Below are 18,609 nucleotides of genomic sequence, written 5' to 3' on the forward strand. Positions count from 1 at the left end.
AAAAAAAATGGCACTTCATGCCCAAAAGGTTCTCGACCCCTGTACTAGCATTTGTGTGTCCTAATATTGATATTGTATATCACACTGAGACTAAATGTCATGAGAAATGAATATGGATGCCTTTGCACTTATCAGCCAGTGAGATGTTTGTTGACAGGTGTGAACATCTCTGATGTGCAGATGCAATCCCACCTGCCTTTGCTGTTTCACACTCCACAGCAGCACAAACCTATTTGCTCACGCAGTGCAGAATAACGACCCAATAGAGCAGCGATGGCAGCCGGTGACACTATCACACAGACCGAATGGAAAGAACTCTGATGAAATCAGAGGAGCATCACATTTGTTTTCATGCTGGCAATAATGAAAGGAACCTGAACAACCCCTCCTCTCACAAACATTTCTGTCTAATCCCACCACGCAAAGCCTGGACGAACTTTTATTTAATAACAAATAGGACTGAGTCATCTGAACCCCTGTTACTAACCAGGTTTTATTATTTAAACCTCTTGCCATCATCATCATCATATGTTCCAATACTGGTGTTTAAAGTATGAAAAAAAAAAAAAAAATGATTTACAGCTTGCCAACAAATAAAAAACAAAAGTTACATAATAGTATGAATATACAATTGAAAAGTATTCCAATTGGACTAAGCATGCATGGAATGCTGTTTTGTTGCTGTTTTGTTGTAGCCTCTTCATTGGCTTCCAACTGAAGCGCTTTTAAACAACCAGAAATCTTTCCGCATTTCAGTTTTAACAAACAAGCCCAGATTTCTCATTTGGGTGGTAATTAATTACATTAAGGCTTTAATTAATGAACAGAAATCTCAGTTGGAGGCCAGAGCCCTGAGATTTTGAGTGAATGCTTTAATCAGAGGCAAAGTGGATCATAGGGAGAGAGAGCAGTGTTTACTAATGGGGACTGGAAAATAGCTCTCACTTCACAAGCATTCTGTACCAACTCCATCCTGAATACTTTCATATAAACCATCATGGACTAGAAAAATAATGACACGAGCCATGTTTACAAAAAGAAAACGGTTACTGACTAGTGGTTATTCATTTTAGGTAATGTATTTTAACTACTTTTTCCATTACTTTTTTTTTTTTTTTAACGAACTGGTTTTAAACTTATTAAATGTGCCATATTGGTATTAAAAAGGAAAAGAGAAAGAAAATGTATTACATTAATTGATATCAAAATCATGAAGTGCATTAAACATTACATTACTGGGTTTGTGAGATGATAAAAATCTAATTCAGTCATAAAAATAAATACATTTTTAAAAACAAAAACAATCAAAATAAAACTGAGAGAAAAATTAACTAAAATTTCTAGAAGTTCTTATTCACAGAAGAACTTTCCCCTCATAATCTAATTTGCATATCCATGAGTCAATGTAGTATACAGCACATTATAAACTTCTTATAATGCTTTTGTGTATAATTTCTTTGTTTGACAGAATATTTCATTATAACTGTATGAAAAGCACAATAACATTATTTTTCCATGGAATGTTACTGCTCTTTATGCTTCATGGAAGAAAGTTATACAGATTCAAAATGGAATGAGGGAGAGACAATGACAGTAGAACTGGTTGAACTATTTCTTTTCATTTTAAATTAAATTTTAATAGAAAATATATTTGCAATATGGGCATAACCTGGCAAGCACAAACCCACACACAAATCCACGCTCAAATGCAACTCAATACAGTCGGATTCTAATGTGTGAAAGTGAGAGTGATGTCATTACAGTCTCATCACGTTTGATACAAATGAGAAAGCCGTGAAGAATGCACAGAGAAAATAAATTAGCAGGAGTGGTACTTGAGATTCACAGGCTTGTTCAGCATTGTTTCCAGCACAAAAGCATGAGTAAGGTATGCACTTCTGATAAGAAATAACTATGGCTAAGCCATCCTTAAAACTCCCCTCACATTGCTGTAAGAAACTACTCGCTCATCTGTTTCAGGAGTGGAGAGACTGCACCTATGAAAACAAGCAAACAAGGGGAAGCAGAGGAAAGCAAGAAAAATCCATCAGCTATTCCAACAGCAGGGGAGATTCATTTCTGTTGTGCAGTAAAGAAACACACATGCGTACGCAAACACACACTCACAGAGGAATAGCATATGGGAGCAGGCTTAGAGACTGCGACTGAGCAGATGTGGATTTGATGGCGTTCGGTTGCTCAGTCTGGTGAAACCTAGAGGCTGTGTGGTGGTGTTGTGTCAGTGTCAGCAAGATGAGCTGCTGCAATATGCCCCAAGTCAAACGTGAACTCTGGACATATTGAGTGAGATAGGCCCATTCAATTTGATTACAACAATGTGCATACCTAGCTCTTATTAGTGCTAAATAATTTTAAACTTAAAGTATTTTGCTATCTATCTATCTATCTATCTATCTATCTATCTATCTATCTATCTATCTATCTATCTATCTATCTATCTATCTATCTATCTATCTATCTATCCATCCATCCATCCATCCATCCATCCATCCATCCATCCATCCATCCATCCATCCATCCTCAATGATGTGGAGTGCTGTTCTGAAATGAAGTGGTTAAGTCCTCCTTACAGTTTCTTTTTTAATAAATCAAATGTAAATTAATGCACCAGTTATGCTTTCGCATTTTCCTGAAAAAAGAAAATACAAATCTATTTTTAATGACACTACATTTTAAATACATGGCAAGTTAGTGCTTTTACATGCATTTTTCATTTATTTCAAGGCAGTTACAATTTAAACAATACATTTTATTTTTGAAGCAATGTTCAGCTGTTCTTTTTAAAGCTGCAGTCCGTAAGTTGTGCCTCTGTCGCACCGGTGTGGGTGTTTACTGTACTTCGCAATCACAGATTCTAGCCTATGTCTTAGAATATATGACCCAAATAAGTATTTTCACCGGATATTGTCATCTGAACATGTAAGTAACAAGTCTGCCATGTTTGTTCTGACCAACTGAGGAAAAAAGCATTACAATAAATCACGCTACTAATGGTGATTAAGTGTAACGATCGGTTAGCTCATATCACATCAAATCATGAAAATTATTATTGTTAAACTTTATTCTCAAATTCTTAATGTTAACAACATCAGCATTGCGTGAGTATGTGTATAGTGTATATCAACGTGTAATTTCAGTTTCTGTACAGTCTAATCTCTAATTATCATACCATGCAAATTTATTCATATTAAGACATATTAAGAAATTCTTTTAACCCAAAAAGCAAATTATCCTCCCTTCGAACTGGCTGTCTTTAAAATAGAGATCTTGTGTAATCCCAGGCTATATGTAATCAGAAGCACATTTAAAACTGGAATATAATTTAATTTCATTCATAAACACAATCATTTCTGGATTACAATCTGCCATCAAAATGATAACATGAATTATTTTAGCTGCGATGAGAAAAGGTTATAAATGCTCCGCCACCTGTAGGCTCCTCACATGCAATACCCTACTAGCCGGGAAAACTTCTTTATGTTTACAGGCATGATGTAATGACGCAGTGCCATTTTTCCGCAAAAACCTACCCATACCACTCAAATAAACAAACATTATTATAAACTAACCATTGTGAATCGTAGTAGTAAGGCAATAGTTTTGAACACTGGCTGCAATCACAGCGGGATCTATAAAAGTTAAGAAGTAATTTGAATTGAAACTATTATGAATTAAATAGACATTTCTATAGGTAGCATTTCAAGCATCTGTCTAGATCACAATCAACCCAAATTGTGACTCCAGTGTTCAAGTCAGCTCATTAGTGCTCTCCCATTAGTACCTCCTGAATATTTAATATCAGACCCACTTTAACTAGAGGCAGAAGAAACTAACGAAGTGGGTTCTTCTTTGGGCTGAGTCCTATAACATACAACTAAGTCCTATAACACACAACTAAATGAGTAGTGGTCTAACCCTTTCATCTTGCATCGATCTGACAAGCATAACCACCTGTGGCTTGATCTGGTATTTCTATTTCTTCCTTTCTATCTTGATTCGCTTCTAACCCATCATGAAGGAGTGATAGTTTAAAAGCATGAGAATATAAGTGGAAAAAAATATGCTCTGTTGCATACGCTGGTAATTGACAGTCTCAATAGACAGAGCTTACAAAGGAAAATATACCTGGACCCGCAAGGCAAACAGAGAGCTAGAGCATTCTCCTCTCTTTAATGTATTTATTGAGTTAAAAGGATGAATAACACAGGGATGTAGGTTGAGTTTAACACATGATCAACAAAGAAAGCACACACAAAATTGTGTCCACAATTGATCGGTTATGTTAGAGGCAAAGACAATAGGAGAAAATAACTTAGTAATATGGTTGTGCATATGGTTAGGATAACAAAATAAATGCTAATCAACTTCATTAAAACAGGCTAAGAGGACACAATACATCCCATATCTTTTGGCTCTGGCTCAAAAGCAACCCATCAAATCATATTCTATGGTATTTTCATCTAAATCAGGCAGATCAGTGTGAACCTATAACATTTGTGGCATATAACATCGTGGCAACAACATGTTTTGGATTCTAAATTATTGATTTAATAAATATACATAAGAAAAAAAATCTAAATAAATTTCAAAATTTGATATTAGGATGGTTCTGGTACATACATTGCTTGGATGCCACTTAATATTAGAGGTGCACAATATTATGCAACTACAGTATAAGTTATCAGCCATGAATTATCAATATTGCATATCAGCTAAAAATGGATATATTGAACATTGGAAATCATTTCCCTAACTTTTTTACATTGTCATATAGCATTTAAATTACAGTACATTGTTTTAAATTTGATATTTTAAGTTACCTGGGCTCTCAGTGGAATGACAAAAATCTCTCAGGTTTCATTAAAAATATCTTTATTTATGTTTTGAAGATTAACCAAAGTCTTATTGGTTTGGAATGACATGAGAGTGAGTAAATTATGACAGAATTTTCATTCTGTGTAAACTATCCATTATTCTATAAATTAAAAAAAAAAATGATTTGTGAAACCAACTGATACATTGCCTTACTTACCTTGGTAACCACACATTTCCTGGCTTAGCCTGAAACCATGCACATCTCATTCACACTTCCTCCTCCTAGCTAACTCTTATTCACCTTACCATTGACAACCTTCCAATTTCCACCAGACTTTCTCTCACACATTCGACACCTGCTAATCTCACCATATCACCGCTCCCGCCCTTTCTGTGCTGTTTTGATCCATTCTAACAGCAAAGCCTCCTGTGGCTCACTAACAAGCACCCTCCTGCTCTTAAAGATCACGAGTGCTCCAATTTATTTCTGCCATTACACATCTTCCATCACTGATATCTCAAGCAACGATCCTTCCAGTGGCCTTTCTCTCTGCATCGACCACTTTATTCCAGAGCTGTCGTCTTCTTCCTTGGTCCAGCCTAGTTCACTAACAAGTGCCTTACCCTTTCCACACTCTCACACCCTCGGGTAACCACTTTGCGTCATTCCCTGTGGCCGTGTGACCCTTCTCTTCTTCTCTGCACTGGCCAGCACAGAGCGCTAACAGGTGCCCTACCCAGCTAATTAACAGCGTGCGTCCTCAAGTGGCTTTGGGACGGCTCATTTGCACGCGGTGGGAACCCTATCTAATTGCATTTTCAGCAGGCTGATTAAAACCAAGCCATAAATCACTTATTGCAGCTGACTTTGAATTGAGCCATCAGGTTTGGCAATGTGAAAACAATGCTAGTTTTCCACACAGTATGGCGTCTGTCACAGCCACACAGACACAAAGCCAGTGCTCAGGCTTTGTTGTAGAGTTTTGTAGAGCTTGGTCTTTGAGATCCTGCTACATTTTAGAAAGCAAATATCATCTTGTTGCTCACTTTGTAGATTTAATTAAAGAGGGATCTACCGGCATTGATCAGTTGAGGCATTTGCACTTGAGGAGATAAAGAGAGGGAAAAAGCGAGGGAGAGCAGACAGGAGGGAGAAAAAAAACTGCCATCAGATACCTCTTACTCTTTACACAGCCTGTGTAATGAACCAGGTCTGTCCAGATTCATTGTTAATGAGGAGAAATCCCTGGTGCCAAACTTTCAGTCTGTATGGACACAGACACACACACACACACACACACACACACTGCACAAGCATATAAAGGCTGTCCACACTTATTAATTTAAAACCATGGGTGTCTCATTCTATGAAAAGTAATTTACTGACATGTCAATAAAAGAAAAATGGCAATAAAAAATTTTAATATACCCAAATCAAATTAGAATCGAATCAAGAGCTTGGGACTCACTGACAGTTCAATAAGTATCAATAACCAGCCCTACATGCACAATAATTTTTTTCCAATTTAATGTGGCTTGTTGGTCATGCTGGATGCTTTTCGATTTCATTGCAAAGGCTCCAAATTTCAAATTCTGCCACATTGCCAGAATCGTAAAGGAGTGGTTCGAGGAACATGTTGGTGAATTTCTGTTAATGCCTTGGCTTCCAAATTCACCTGAAATGAACCCAATCAAAAAGCGGGTTTGCGCTACATTACCACCACCCCGCAATTTACAGGAACTGGAGGACCTGCTGTTGACATTATGGTAGCAGATACCCCAGGAGACCAATCTCCACCTCATTGAATCAATGCCTTGATGCATGGCCACTGTTTTGTGGGCTAAAGGAGGTCCCACAGGTTATTAGATAGGTGGTCATAATGTAATGGCTCATCAGTGTATATTAAACGGATAGTTCACCCAGAAATGAAAATGCTGTCATGAATTACTCACTCTCATGTCGTTCCAAACCAGTAAGACCTTCGTAAATCTTCAGAACACAAATTAAGATATTTTTGATGAAATCCGAGAGCTCTCTGACCCTCCATAGACAGCAAAGGTCCTACCACATTCAAGGCAAAGAAAGGTACCAATGACATCGACAAGATGTGACATCAGTGGTTCAACTGTAATTTTATGAAGCTACGAGAACACTTTTTTTGCACAAAAAAAAAACTAACAAAATTGTTAAATAAACAATTTTGTTAATAAACAAAATTGACTGAAGCAAATGACACAGATTCTTACAGCCAACAGCACTGTGTACCAAACCTGCCAAGGAACTGTGTGTATCTTGAAAAACGACACTGTAGGCAAAGATTTATAATCAATATAATGATTCCATATCTCAAGTTTAGCATTTACACACATCACACTGCAAATTATAGTGTGAAAACGATTACTAAAAGCTGTTAAGTAGCACCGTAGTACAACAGTGAAAAGCCAGTGAGAATCAAACACCCATCAGATAAACATCGTCAAGCTCTACATAGTGCACTCAGAAACACATTTAACATTACGAAAAGCAGCCCTATTCCACAGGCACACTGATCTGTGGCTACATTAATCATTAAAGCAACAACTGTCACATGATACGACTTATCTGTGCTCTAAATAATGATCCTCCGTGTGCGGCACTGCACAGACAGTGGCTGGCCATGAAAGCTTTCATCACAGTGATGAAATGTTCTTCGGTTGTACTGTGGCAGCAGGGCCAAACAGAGCTTTAATCATTCATTTACTTCACCCTGGAAATACATATCATATTTACTCCTTAAAAGCAGCTATCGATGTTCGTCTCACATGTCGGTGCAGCAGTTCTTAAATTCAGGGCCACGCAAATATGTTTAGAGGTCACTTTCCAATGTCAAACTGCATTATCACTGAAGGCGCACACAGACCTGACTCTGGTTATGATTACACAGAGAGTTTGAGAGCGCATCGGGATAAAATAGCCCTGATAATGTCCTCGGCATATCTCTGTTTGAAGCTAAAGATATTCCATTTCACAATGACTTCGGGGTAGAATTTATTTTTATATGAAGTAACCTATAGAGTGTGACTGAATCTGACTCAAGCTTTTCCAACAATACACATGCATCATTCACAGCAACTCGAGCTGTATTATGCTTAGCAGTAATGGTCGGTTGCTGGTTGATATGGGATCGGTTAAAAATCCTCCCAACGGTCCTCATTATTGCCATTGTTTGGAGTCCCAAGCTAGCTGGAGCTCATTTTACAACATTTCAGGAGACGTATTTTCATAACTCACGTTCTTTTCATTCAATTCTGCTGGTCTTTCTCCCTCTATCACTCACTCGCTGTTCCAGGAGATAGACTGGCACCTCTTAAAAAGGTTAAGCAGTGCTTTAGAGTTTCAGGGGGATAATGCAAGCTGATTGCTGAACACACTTACCACAAAGCCATTCTATTGCAGAAAATGAATCCTAACATTACAGGTTTAAAGCAGACATGTGGTTGGAGGCCAGATTTATTTAATCCATATTTTAAAAAAAATGTGCGTATATGTCTGCACAAAATGCCACACAAGAAAAATACAGCACACTGACTCACCGTTTCTTTTGAATTTTTACCACATTCAACATTTTTTGCCTTCACTAGTTCATTTTAAATGGTCCGGCGGTTTGACAAATTACTTATTAAAAGTACAAAATATTGTAGTTTTTTTTTTTTTTTTTTTTTTTTTTTTTTTTTAAATAACAAACTCATAAAAGCTTTGAATTAGCATTAAAAGAAATAACATAGCACTTCACATGTCATACCTCAGGTTATCTCAACTTCCCAAACGTATTTCAATTTCAAACCATTTTTTTTTTGTTTCATTCATCACAGGAACTGTAGAAAAAAAAGGTCAGATGGAGTGCACAATCCCCTTAAAGTCACGAAGTAACAGAAATAGTGACAACTCTTTTCTTCTGTATTGCCATGTACATCCGAGTAAAACTGATTACTGAAAAAAAAAGGAAAAAAAAAAAAAACGCAGGGCAGGGACTCCAGTCCATTGGTTGTTGATTTGATGGAGGCAGATCTGAATGCGAGCTTGCTGTCAATTAAGAAAAAGGTGGAGTTTAAGCAGACAAAATGATTGGATAGCGGACAAAATGTTGAATTATGACATTTTGACTGAAAATTACAACCTACTGTATAAAAATATGCATGGATAAATACTTCACAATAAAACCAATAAGATGTATTTAGAAAAAATAAATTTCATGTCAACTTTAAGATGAAAGCAGATCACATCAACCCAAATTTATAATTTCTCACATTGACACCACATTTCAAAACAAAAATGTCCTCCTTTTGCTTGTCTTTAGTCATAATCCTTCTAAACATATGATGCTGCCAGCTTATTGTTTGACTTGGTATAACTGTCACATAGTGTAACACTCTCATAGTAGTTATGAGACCTAAGCCTTACAACCTTGCATGGCCTATGCTCATTTTTTATTCTCTAACTTTTTATGGTCTCAATTCATCACTGTCCTCTAATCTAAATGTGGTGTACACTTGTGAATAGGGTGTTTGCTGCCAGCACTGCGCCGCTGGGAAAAAACGGCAGACGGCTCTCCAGAGTCTCTTTACCCTCATATCTGACCACTAGAACCAATTATCTCCAAAACGTCCAAGTCTGAGAACCAAGCCATTTCTTAAATCCACTGGTGGTATTAGATTCAGACTCACTCAATGTTACAGATGTAGAAAACATTGAGCAAAGCACATGTTTTCTTTGAGCAAAGAAAACATTGAGCAAAGTACTATTTTATAGGGATGGGCATTCCAAGCAAAAATAATATTCGAAAATAGCTGGACATCGTCCCAAGTTACTGTAACCGACCGTTATATGCTACGCAAGTCTTTTATTATGCCACGCAAGTCTACAGTGTGCGCGTGAGACGTGTTCTTTTTTTGTCTTTGAGCGCTTTTAGGAGTGTTATTGACAGCTCCACCCTCTGCTTACATGAACTCGTCACCACTGCATCAGCACGGAAACCATGGGGAAATTTTTAAAGACAATAATCGCAAAACCTATTTAATATTCTATAATTAAATCAACTAATCGAATATTTGAAAATCGTGACCCATCCCTACTATTTTACCACATGTCCCTAAAGCTAGATCATCATATGATCACTGGCTTACCAGATCAATATGGCTGCAATCTTGCACCTGCAAAAACTGACTGAAATGTCATATTTCATAACTTCACAACATCTGATATTTAAACTGAAGCTAACTGAAGCTAATTTGTAAGAGGTTTGAGTTTGGGCATTTCAAATAAAATAACATTCATGCAGTAAACAATAACAAAATCGGAATAAATAATGAAGAGAGCAAAAGCTGAACCATGCTGTATGATTAAACCATCATAATCATAGTTGAAAGTGGCACAAGATGAAAGCACAACTAGTTTTAATAGGATGGAGTGCTAGTGGGTATAGAACAATCGAGAGAGAACACCCATTAAAATGAACATCATTTCACTAACAGTGAAATTGGACTCTATTCTATGGAGCGGCATGCTGACTCTTAATACTTTTTAAATTGATTTTCATATAGAACTCCCGCGGGGGGCAATTCCATTTCCATACGAGAATAGTGTGGACTCTATTCACTCAATTAATCGCATAATATGATCAATTTCTGCACCAAGAGAAGTCACACACCAGCATGTTTTTGTACAGCTTAGTGTTTTAGCCTATTTATAGCATGCTCCAAGCTCTGTTACATAGTATAAAAACACAGAAAACATGGCTGGAAGAATGTAAAGAGAAATGGCAGCATTTTAGATATGTCATCCCCTGAACCACAGGAGGGCTAAGAACAACACTGTAATTTGGTTGCCAGAGCTGGTGATATACAATACTGCAGAACACTGCAATTGTCTTTGAGAGTGCATTCAAAGAAAAGAGGATTCCTATCATTTAAATTATCGGCAGGAAAATCTTAATAATCCCCAATAGTCAATCAGTTATGGACAGTGCAAAAATATGAAAATATCTATTAAAATATATACAGGCCTTTCTATAAGCTGTTCGGATGTCTAAATGCACTAAATATTTCAATGTGTTTTAAATAGACTAAAATAAAATAAAATAAAATAAAATAAAATAAAATAGTTGGTGTGTTTTCTAAGGCAGGTTAAAGTTAGGGTTAAACTGTCAAAGTTAACTGTAAAAATGCTTTTGAACAATATTTATTGTAAAAAGTGCAATACAAATTTGAATGGACATGAAGCCTCTGATTCTAACTATTTTGGGGGCAAACTAATTTTTTCCAGGATTCTTTGGTGAATACAAGGTTCAATAACAAAAAATAATTTTAGAAATTCATATGATTTGAGACATTAGCCATGAGACCCAGAACAGCTGTTAATATTTTGAAGCAGTGAACACTGTCACACTTACTTGAGAAAAAGTAACATTAACTTGCTGACAACTCAGATGCACAATAATTCAGTACAGCTAAATCATTGAAAGGCTCCTTTTTACTTCCATTGACTTTGATTGTGTTTGTATTTTTCTAATGTTATTTTCGATCCCCTATATTACCCTTCACAGAATGCTATCTGCATTTTTAAACTTTCATTAAAGGGATACTCCACCCCAAAGTGAAATTTTTGTCATTAATCACTTACCCCATGTCATTCCAAACCTGTAAAAGCTTTGTTCATCTTCGGAACACAATTTAAGAAATTTTGGATGAAAACCGGGAGGCTTGAGACTGTCCCATAGACTACCAAGTAAAATACACTGTCAGAGTCAAGTAAGAAAAGCATTGTCAGAATAGTCCATCTGCCATCAGCGGATCAACCATAACGTTATAAAGCGACGAGAATACTTTTTGTACACAAAGAAATAAAAAAAATACGACTTTATTCAACAATTCCTCTCCTCTGTCTCTCCAAATCAGCGTAGCACCATTTTGACTAATCTGAGCAGTACGCAGGCCGAGTACGCTCTTCTGTGTCAGCCGCGCCACAAGGATACTTTTTCTACGTATAGTTACACTTTGGTTTGAAAGAAAACAGCGCATCAGTGCAGCGTGCTGGATATTTTTCATCCAAAATATCTTAAATTGTGTTCCAAAGATGAACGAAGCTTTTACGGGTTTGGAACAACATGGTGGTAAGTGATATATGACAAAACTCACAATTCACAATATAGCATAAACTAAATACACATTATTTAGTATGTTGTTTTAGAATGTATGCATTTAATATGCATTCTGTTGTCCTAATGGAGGAGGCCATGCTGAATTCAGGTTTTACTACAAGCGAGTACATTTGGTCCCCACAATATAGGCAAATCCTGACCTACAAACACACACACTTTCATTTCACTAATTTACAACCACATCCCACAGAAATACCCCCAGAGAGGATGTTACAGTGTTCTAATCAAACCACTACACATTCACACACACATACGGAGTACAATTCCAGGACATAAATCTATTAATGCTCCACTGTTAGCATTCATTGGGAGATTTGGAGGAATCCCTTCATTATAACACTTAACACCTCGAAGGACTATGTCCTCTGAGACCAGCATTGCACACAATTTATCACCGGGAGCTTCAATGAAGCTAGACACACACACACAGCTATATGCCAACCTACAAGAACACAGACCTGAGAGCCAAGAGCTAGAGTACTAATGGATATCAGCACAGCAAATTGCTCTCCCTCTCTGAAGACAATCCAATCCAATCCTGAAAACAAAAAAAAAGCAAGTGAAAAGACAGTACAGCCTTTTTTGAGACTATCAGCTATAAAATGAAAATTCACAGGCCACGCCAACTTTAGCAACAGCCCCGGAGGTGTACCATCCAAGTGGCAGGTGTTGCACAGTGATGAAATTCATGAGAGAACACCAAGCTAAATTACAGTTTAACTAACATCACACACTCACTCTAACAAGCTTATATCATCAAGAGATTTCACTGATGATAAACTGATGAAGCCAAGGTTCACTGCAACTGTCAGTCACAAAAAACTTCTTAAGACAACAAGCGAGGCACTAATTAACAAAGGCTTCTCAGTGGGATGTGGTTATGCTAGAAGAGTGACATCATAATGTGACTGCTTGTGAGGTACTGAGGTACTCAAATTAAAAGCAGTCGTCATGCAGATTCTTAATTTATTCTTAATAAATAAAGTATATCTGACGCAACCTTGCGCTGGATGAAAAATGTTCATTACATTAAAACTGGCAGTGGGGATTTTAATTAACATCAGTAATTTGAATCTTTTGACTGAAAAAAAAAAAGATTCATTCAGTGGCCCTTTCTGCAGGCTGGTGGAGACAAGTTAAGTGTCTTTTGTGTCATCAATGAGTCATTAAATCATTCAAGGGTTTTTCACAATGACAGTGATTGACAGTGACACAGCAACTGGAGGTTATTAATTTTCAAAAAGAGAGAATGAGTCAGTTTATTCAAAAGAGCAGCAACAGATCCGACAACCAATGTTAGGATCGCAGCAAGTGATCCAGCACCTGATACAGGGAAAAATGGGAACAGATACTACCAATAGTACAGTGTGAAAATCTGTGACTTTCAGTGATTTAATCATTGCCAATGTAAAAGGGACTTTGTTAATAGTTGTTCTTGAGTGAATCAAGTCTTATTATCCTTGTATCAATCTACATAAAAAAGACAACTTAATAATAGCCCTGAGTACCAATTATATATTGTCATAAGCCATTTTTACAGCGTTCTTAATTCTACAACACAAGACAAACTGAAGAAACAATATGCCTCGAGTCTGACAGCAAATATTCAACTGAGATGATTGGTTCATTTATTGCACTCAAGAACAATGCATCCCAGTTCATTCATGTACGAGATGTTCCTTCACCGAGTCCAACCGCTATATCTGCAAGACATGCTAGTTCACAGGATGCACTAAAACGCTTTATGCATGTTCTGTAGACAGTTTTAAGGAAGGTAAGCAGTTAAGCTCTTCAAATGGGATTTGGGAGAATTTTTTAACAAACCAAAACATTTAACAAAACAACAATGTATTTCAGTTTAGTATCATATTGGTTATATATGTCACATATTTGCTTTTCATTTTAATCACTTTAAATTTCATTTATTTAAGTTCCTTTATACATGGCGTGGAATTCACTATATATATATATATATATATATATATATATATATATATATATATATACACACACACACACACATACATACAGACTCAATGGCCACTTGATTAGGTACACCTTGCTAGTACCGGGTTGGACCCCCTTTTGCCTTCAGAACTGCCTTAATTCTTCATGGCATAGATTCAACAAGGTGTTGGAAACATTCGTCAGAGATTTTGGTCCATATTGACATGATCGCATCATGCAGTTGCTGCAGATTTGTGAATGCACATCCATGATGCGAATCTCCCGTTCCACCACATCCCAAAGCTGCTCTATTGGATTGAGATCTGGTGACTATGGAGGCCATTTGAGTAAAGTGAACTCATTGTCATGTTCAAGAAATCAGTCTGAGATGATTTGAGCTTTGTGACATGGTGCATTATCCTGCTGGAAGTAGCCATCAGAAGATGGGTACACTGTTGTCATAAAGGGATAGACATGGTCAGCAACAATACTCAGGTAGGCTGTGGCGTTTAAACAATGCTCAATTGGTACGAAGGGGCCCAAAGTGTGCCAGGAAAATATCCCCCACACCATTACACCACCACCACCAGCTTGAACCGTTCAGACAAGGCAGGATGGATCCATGCTTTCATGTTCTTTACACCAAATTCTGACCCTACCATCTGAGTGTCACAGCAGAAATCGAGACTCATCAGACCAGGCAACGTTTTTCCAATCTTCTATTGTCCAATTTTGGTGAGCATGTGCAAATTATATCCTCCGTTTCCTGTTCTTAGCTGACAGGAGCGGCACCCGGTGTGGTCTGCTGCTGCTGTAGCCCATCTGCTTAAGGGTTCGACGTGTTGTGCGTACAGACATGGTATTCTGCATACCTTGGTTGTACCGAGTGGTTATTTGAGTTACTGTTGCCTTTCTATCATCTCTAACCAGTCTCCCCATTCTCCTCTGACCTCTGACAACAATAAGGCATTTTCATCCACACAACTGCCACTTATTGGATATTTTCTCTTTTTCAGACCATTCTCTGTAAACCCTAGAGATGGTTGTGCATGAAAATCCCAGTAGATCAGCAGTTTTTGAAATACTCAGACCAGCCCGTCTGGCATCAACAACCATTCCATGTTCAAAGTCACTTAAATCCCCTTTCTTCCCCATTCTGATGCTCGGTTTGAACTTAAACAAGTCGTCTTCACCACATCTAGATGTCGAAATGCACTGAGTTGCTGCCATGTAATTGGCTGATTAGCAATTTGTGTTTCCATGCGATTGAACAGGTATACCTAATAAAGTGGCCGGTGGGTGTGTGTGTGTGTGTGTATATATATACATAAACACACACACACACACATATATATATATATATATATATATATATATATATATATATATATACACACACACACACACATTTTCCAGTAGTTGGCATGTGCTCAAAACCCCCTTTGAAGGCCGCAAGTGTTTATTTTAGGTTATGTTGGCACTGCATTCAAATATCCCTCCAAAATATCAATAAATAAATAAATAAATAAATAAATAATTTAATCAATCAAACACACTTCAATCATACTGGGATCTCCTCCAAACAATTCAAGCCACTTTATGACCATCTCACCTCTTATTGTGAAAACTGTAGTGGCTGATACCAAGTTCCATATGAAAATGCACTCATAAATTGTGATTTTGTAGGGGCAGCGTGGAATTTCCAGTAGTTTCATTGTTTATCGGTTGACTAGCATGTCAGGCCTCGCTCTAACTCAAACCTGAATTGTTAGAGCGGATGAAGTTGGATGAAGACTAACCGTCATTTAGATCCAAGGAACGCTCTGCCATCCGAGTTCCCACAAGGTTCATTCCATTTTTGTCTTGGCACACATCGACAGTGCTTGTTGATGGTGGTTGCGCTTTCTAAATGGGTTAATAATATGTAGCGCTCTACCCCCACCTGCCGTCGCGTGGGAAGAACCAGCCTCTAAAGTACATACACGCTTCACAATACATTCACAAATGATTTTCAATCAAAAACACAAACCTAAATAAAACGAAACATGTATTTTACTACATATATCCAATGATGTGTTTTTATGATTGACATCTGCACAAATCCTCCATAAACGCAACCTTTATTCTGGTTAACTTAAGAAAATAACTCTGCTTTATGTACAATAAATGAATATATATATATATATATATATATATATATATATATATATGTATATATATATATATATATTGTATATATATAATATATATATACATATATATATGTATGTATGTGTATATATATATATATATATATATATATATATATATATATATATATATATATATATATATATATATATATATATATATATATATATATAAATGATTATTATTAATAAATAAATAAATAAATAAATAGCCTAAGCTTGATTTATCTCTGTGTGTAGGCTATCCTATATCCCATGTAGGCTACTTCCATCGTTCATGTACTTCTGTGTAGGCTATCTGTATTATAGAAATACAAACAAAACCAGTCTTTTTTACTTTTCCCCCACGTAAATTGCGATACAAAGCGTGCCGTACATGAAAAAAAGTTTTGCCTGAAATTACGATTCGATCAAATGCAGTCCATATCTTAATCTACCAAACGCTACATCTCCTCCAGACCACCTCGAGAACCGTCTGCAAGAATTCTCACGAGTCTTCGATAACAAGTGTAAACAGAGAGGCTTTGCGCTGTTAATAAAAGGTAAGCTTACTCTATCAAAAGAAATGTTTTCTCCAAAGGGACGTGCCCAAACTGCAAAGCAGCACACAACAAATCCGCCCCACTCTTCGTTCGCCCCCCTCATTCAGATAGACCCCTTCAGTGCAATGCTGGTTTAGAGCAAGTCTATTTTCTCACACTTCTCACTATCACGCGTCCATACCTTGACTGCCACCGATGAGCAATCCGAGGAAACAGAGGACGGTCCGGATCATTTTGAGCAGGTCCTGATGGACAGCGTCCAGTGCTCGAAGTGAGTTGAACGGACGCTGGTTCTTCCACTCCGCGCGTGTCAGTCGCTGGCGCGCACGAGCTCGCTCGCTACTCACTCACTCGCTCACTGTCTGCCACAGACGGGATCTGTTGAGGAGCTGGAAGCAGCTGCCTCAATGCAGCACTCTTTCAAATGCGCCCGACCAGCCCAACCTACCAGCAGCAGTGCATCGCGGCGGGTAGAAACCAATGGCCATCATCAGTTCAGTCATAGGTATCGATTATTGAGCAGCCGCACGTAAACAGTGGGGTCCTGAAGTAGGATATGGAAACCACATTAAAAATCAGTATTTTTTTCCAAGTTCAACTTGATATTAATTATTTTTTTGTGATTTTCATTTTGCATTTTTATTCAAATTGTAATGGCAGATCAATCAGATAATAAGTTGAAATCGATTTGATCTATCTATCTATCTATCTATCTATCTATCTATCTATCTATCTATCTATCTATCTATCTATCTATCTATCTATCTATCTATCTATCTATCTATCTATCTTTTATTTTTTTTTCACTGTTTTGGTCACTGAGCCATTTCCCTTTTCAGGTTGTATCTAATTCAAAAAAACGTCATGTAACCGAAAACTCTCCAAAGACCTACATCTGGTTGAGCCATTACATCAAGCTACATCCATTATATTGCTCCCTTAAGGTCAACTTGGTGTTGGGGAAAATACAACGCCTCTTTCATAATGATAAATTAGGGTGTAGAACTTTAAGTGAATAAAAACACAATTTTTGTGGTCCCTGTTGTCAGGTGTGACTCATAACTCTGCACTGGTCAGAACATGATACTAAAAATCACTAGCTTAAACCGCAAACCCCTGCTAATTTAACATACTGCATTGCATTTCTGTAAATGCTTGTTTTATTTACTCATTGCGTCAAGTGCATAAATTCACAAAAAATAAATGAATAAATAAATAAATAAATAAATAAAAATTGGTGCCAAGAAAAATATATGCGACTTTAAAAATACCTCCATTTCACCCTGACATAACACATACTCCCTGCAGAGAGGATGAGATTCTGGAGGAGAGGCTTAGTGTATGTTTAGGTAAAGCATGGCTATGGTTCTGTTTACCGGCAGCTTAGTAATGTTTGTTTATCTTAGGAGATGTTGCAGGCACTGTCATGAAAAAAGCTGTTGCATTAACGCAGAGAGGAGCATGGCAATGAGCCACTTCATACAAATCTGGAAAGAACAGCATTAATTTGAGCAAAATCTGTCAAATACCAGTTTCAAAACTGATGAATCCAAATGTATTTTTTAGGGCTGTCAAATGATTAATCATGATTAATCACATCCAAAATAAAAGTTTTGTTTACATAATATATGTGTGTATACTGTGTATATTTATTATGTATATATAAATACACACACATGCATGTATATATTTAAGAAGAATATGTTATGTTTATATATTAAATATATTTATATATAATATAAAATATAAGAATATAAATATATAAATGTATATACATGTAAATATTTTCTAAATATATAATTTATGTGTGTGTATTTATATATACATAATAAATATACCCTGTACACATACATATATTATGTAAACAAAACTTTTATTTTGGATGTGATTAATCGTGAT

The 18,609-nt window shown here is 36.8% G+C and overlaps 1 protein-coding gene across 4 annotated transcripts in view; it reads right to left on the minus strand.

Annotated features, from left to right (window-relative positions):
• ncam2 (neural cell adhesion molecule 2) overlaps window positions 1-17,159 on the minus strand; it is a 187,999-nt gene extending 170,840 nt beyond the window's left edge. For 2 of the 4 annotated variants that reach the window (XM_042731618.1, XM_042731617.1), the window contains exon 1: window positions 15,592-15,953. In XM_042731618.1, coding sequence (XP_042587552.1) covers window positions 15,592-15,694 — 103 coding nt within the window. In that variant the 5' untranslated portion in view covers window positions 15,695-15,953. Of the gene's footprint in view, window positions 1-15,591; window positions 15,956-16,891 lie in introns of those variants that run through there. The other 2 variants (XM_042731619.1, XM_042731620.1) reach the window with 2 other exon arrangements.
• Between the last annotated feature and the right edge of the window lie 1,450 nt (window positions 17,160-18,609).

Source organism: Cyprinus carpio, chromosome B9 (genome assembly GCF_018340385.1).
Source record: "Cyprinus carpio isolate SPL01 chromosome B9, ASM1834038v1, whole genome shotgun sequence".
In the NCBI taxonomy this organism is placed as follows: domain Eukaryota; kingdom Metazoa; phylum Chordata; class Actinopteri; order Cypriniformes; family Cyprinidae; genus Cyprinus; species Cyprinus carpio.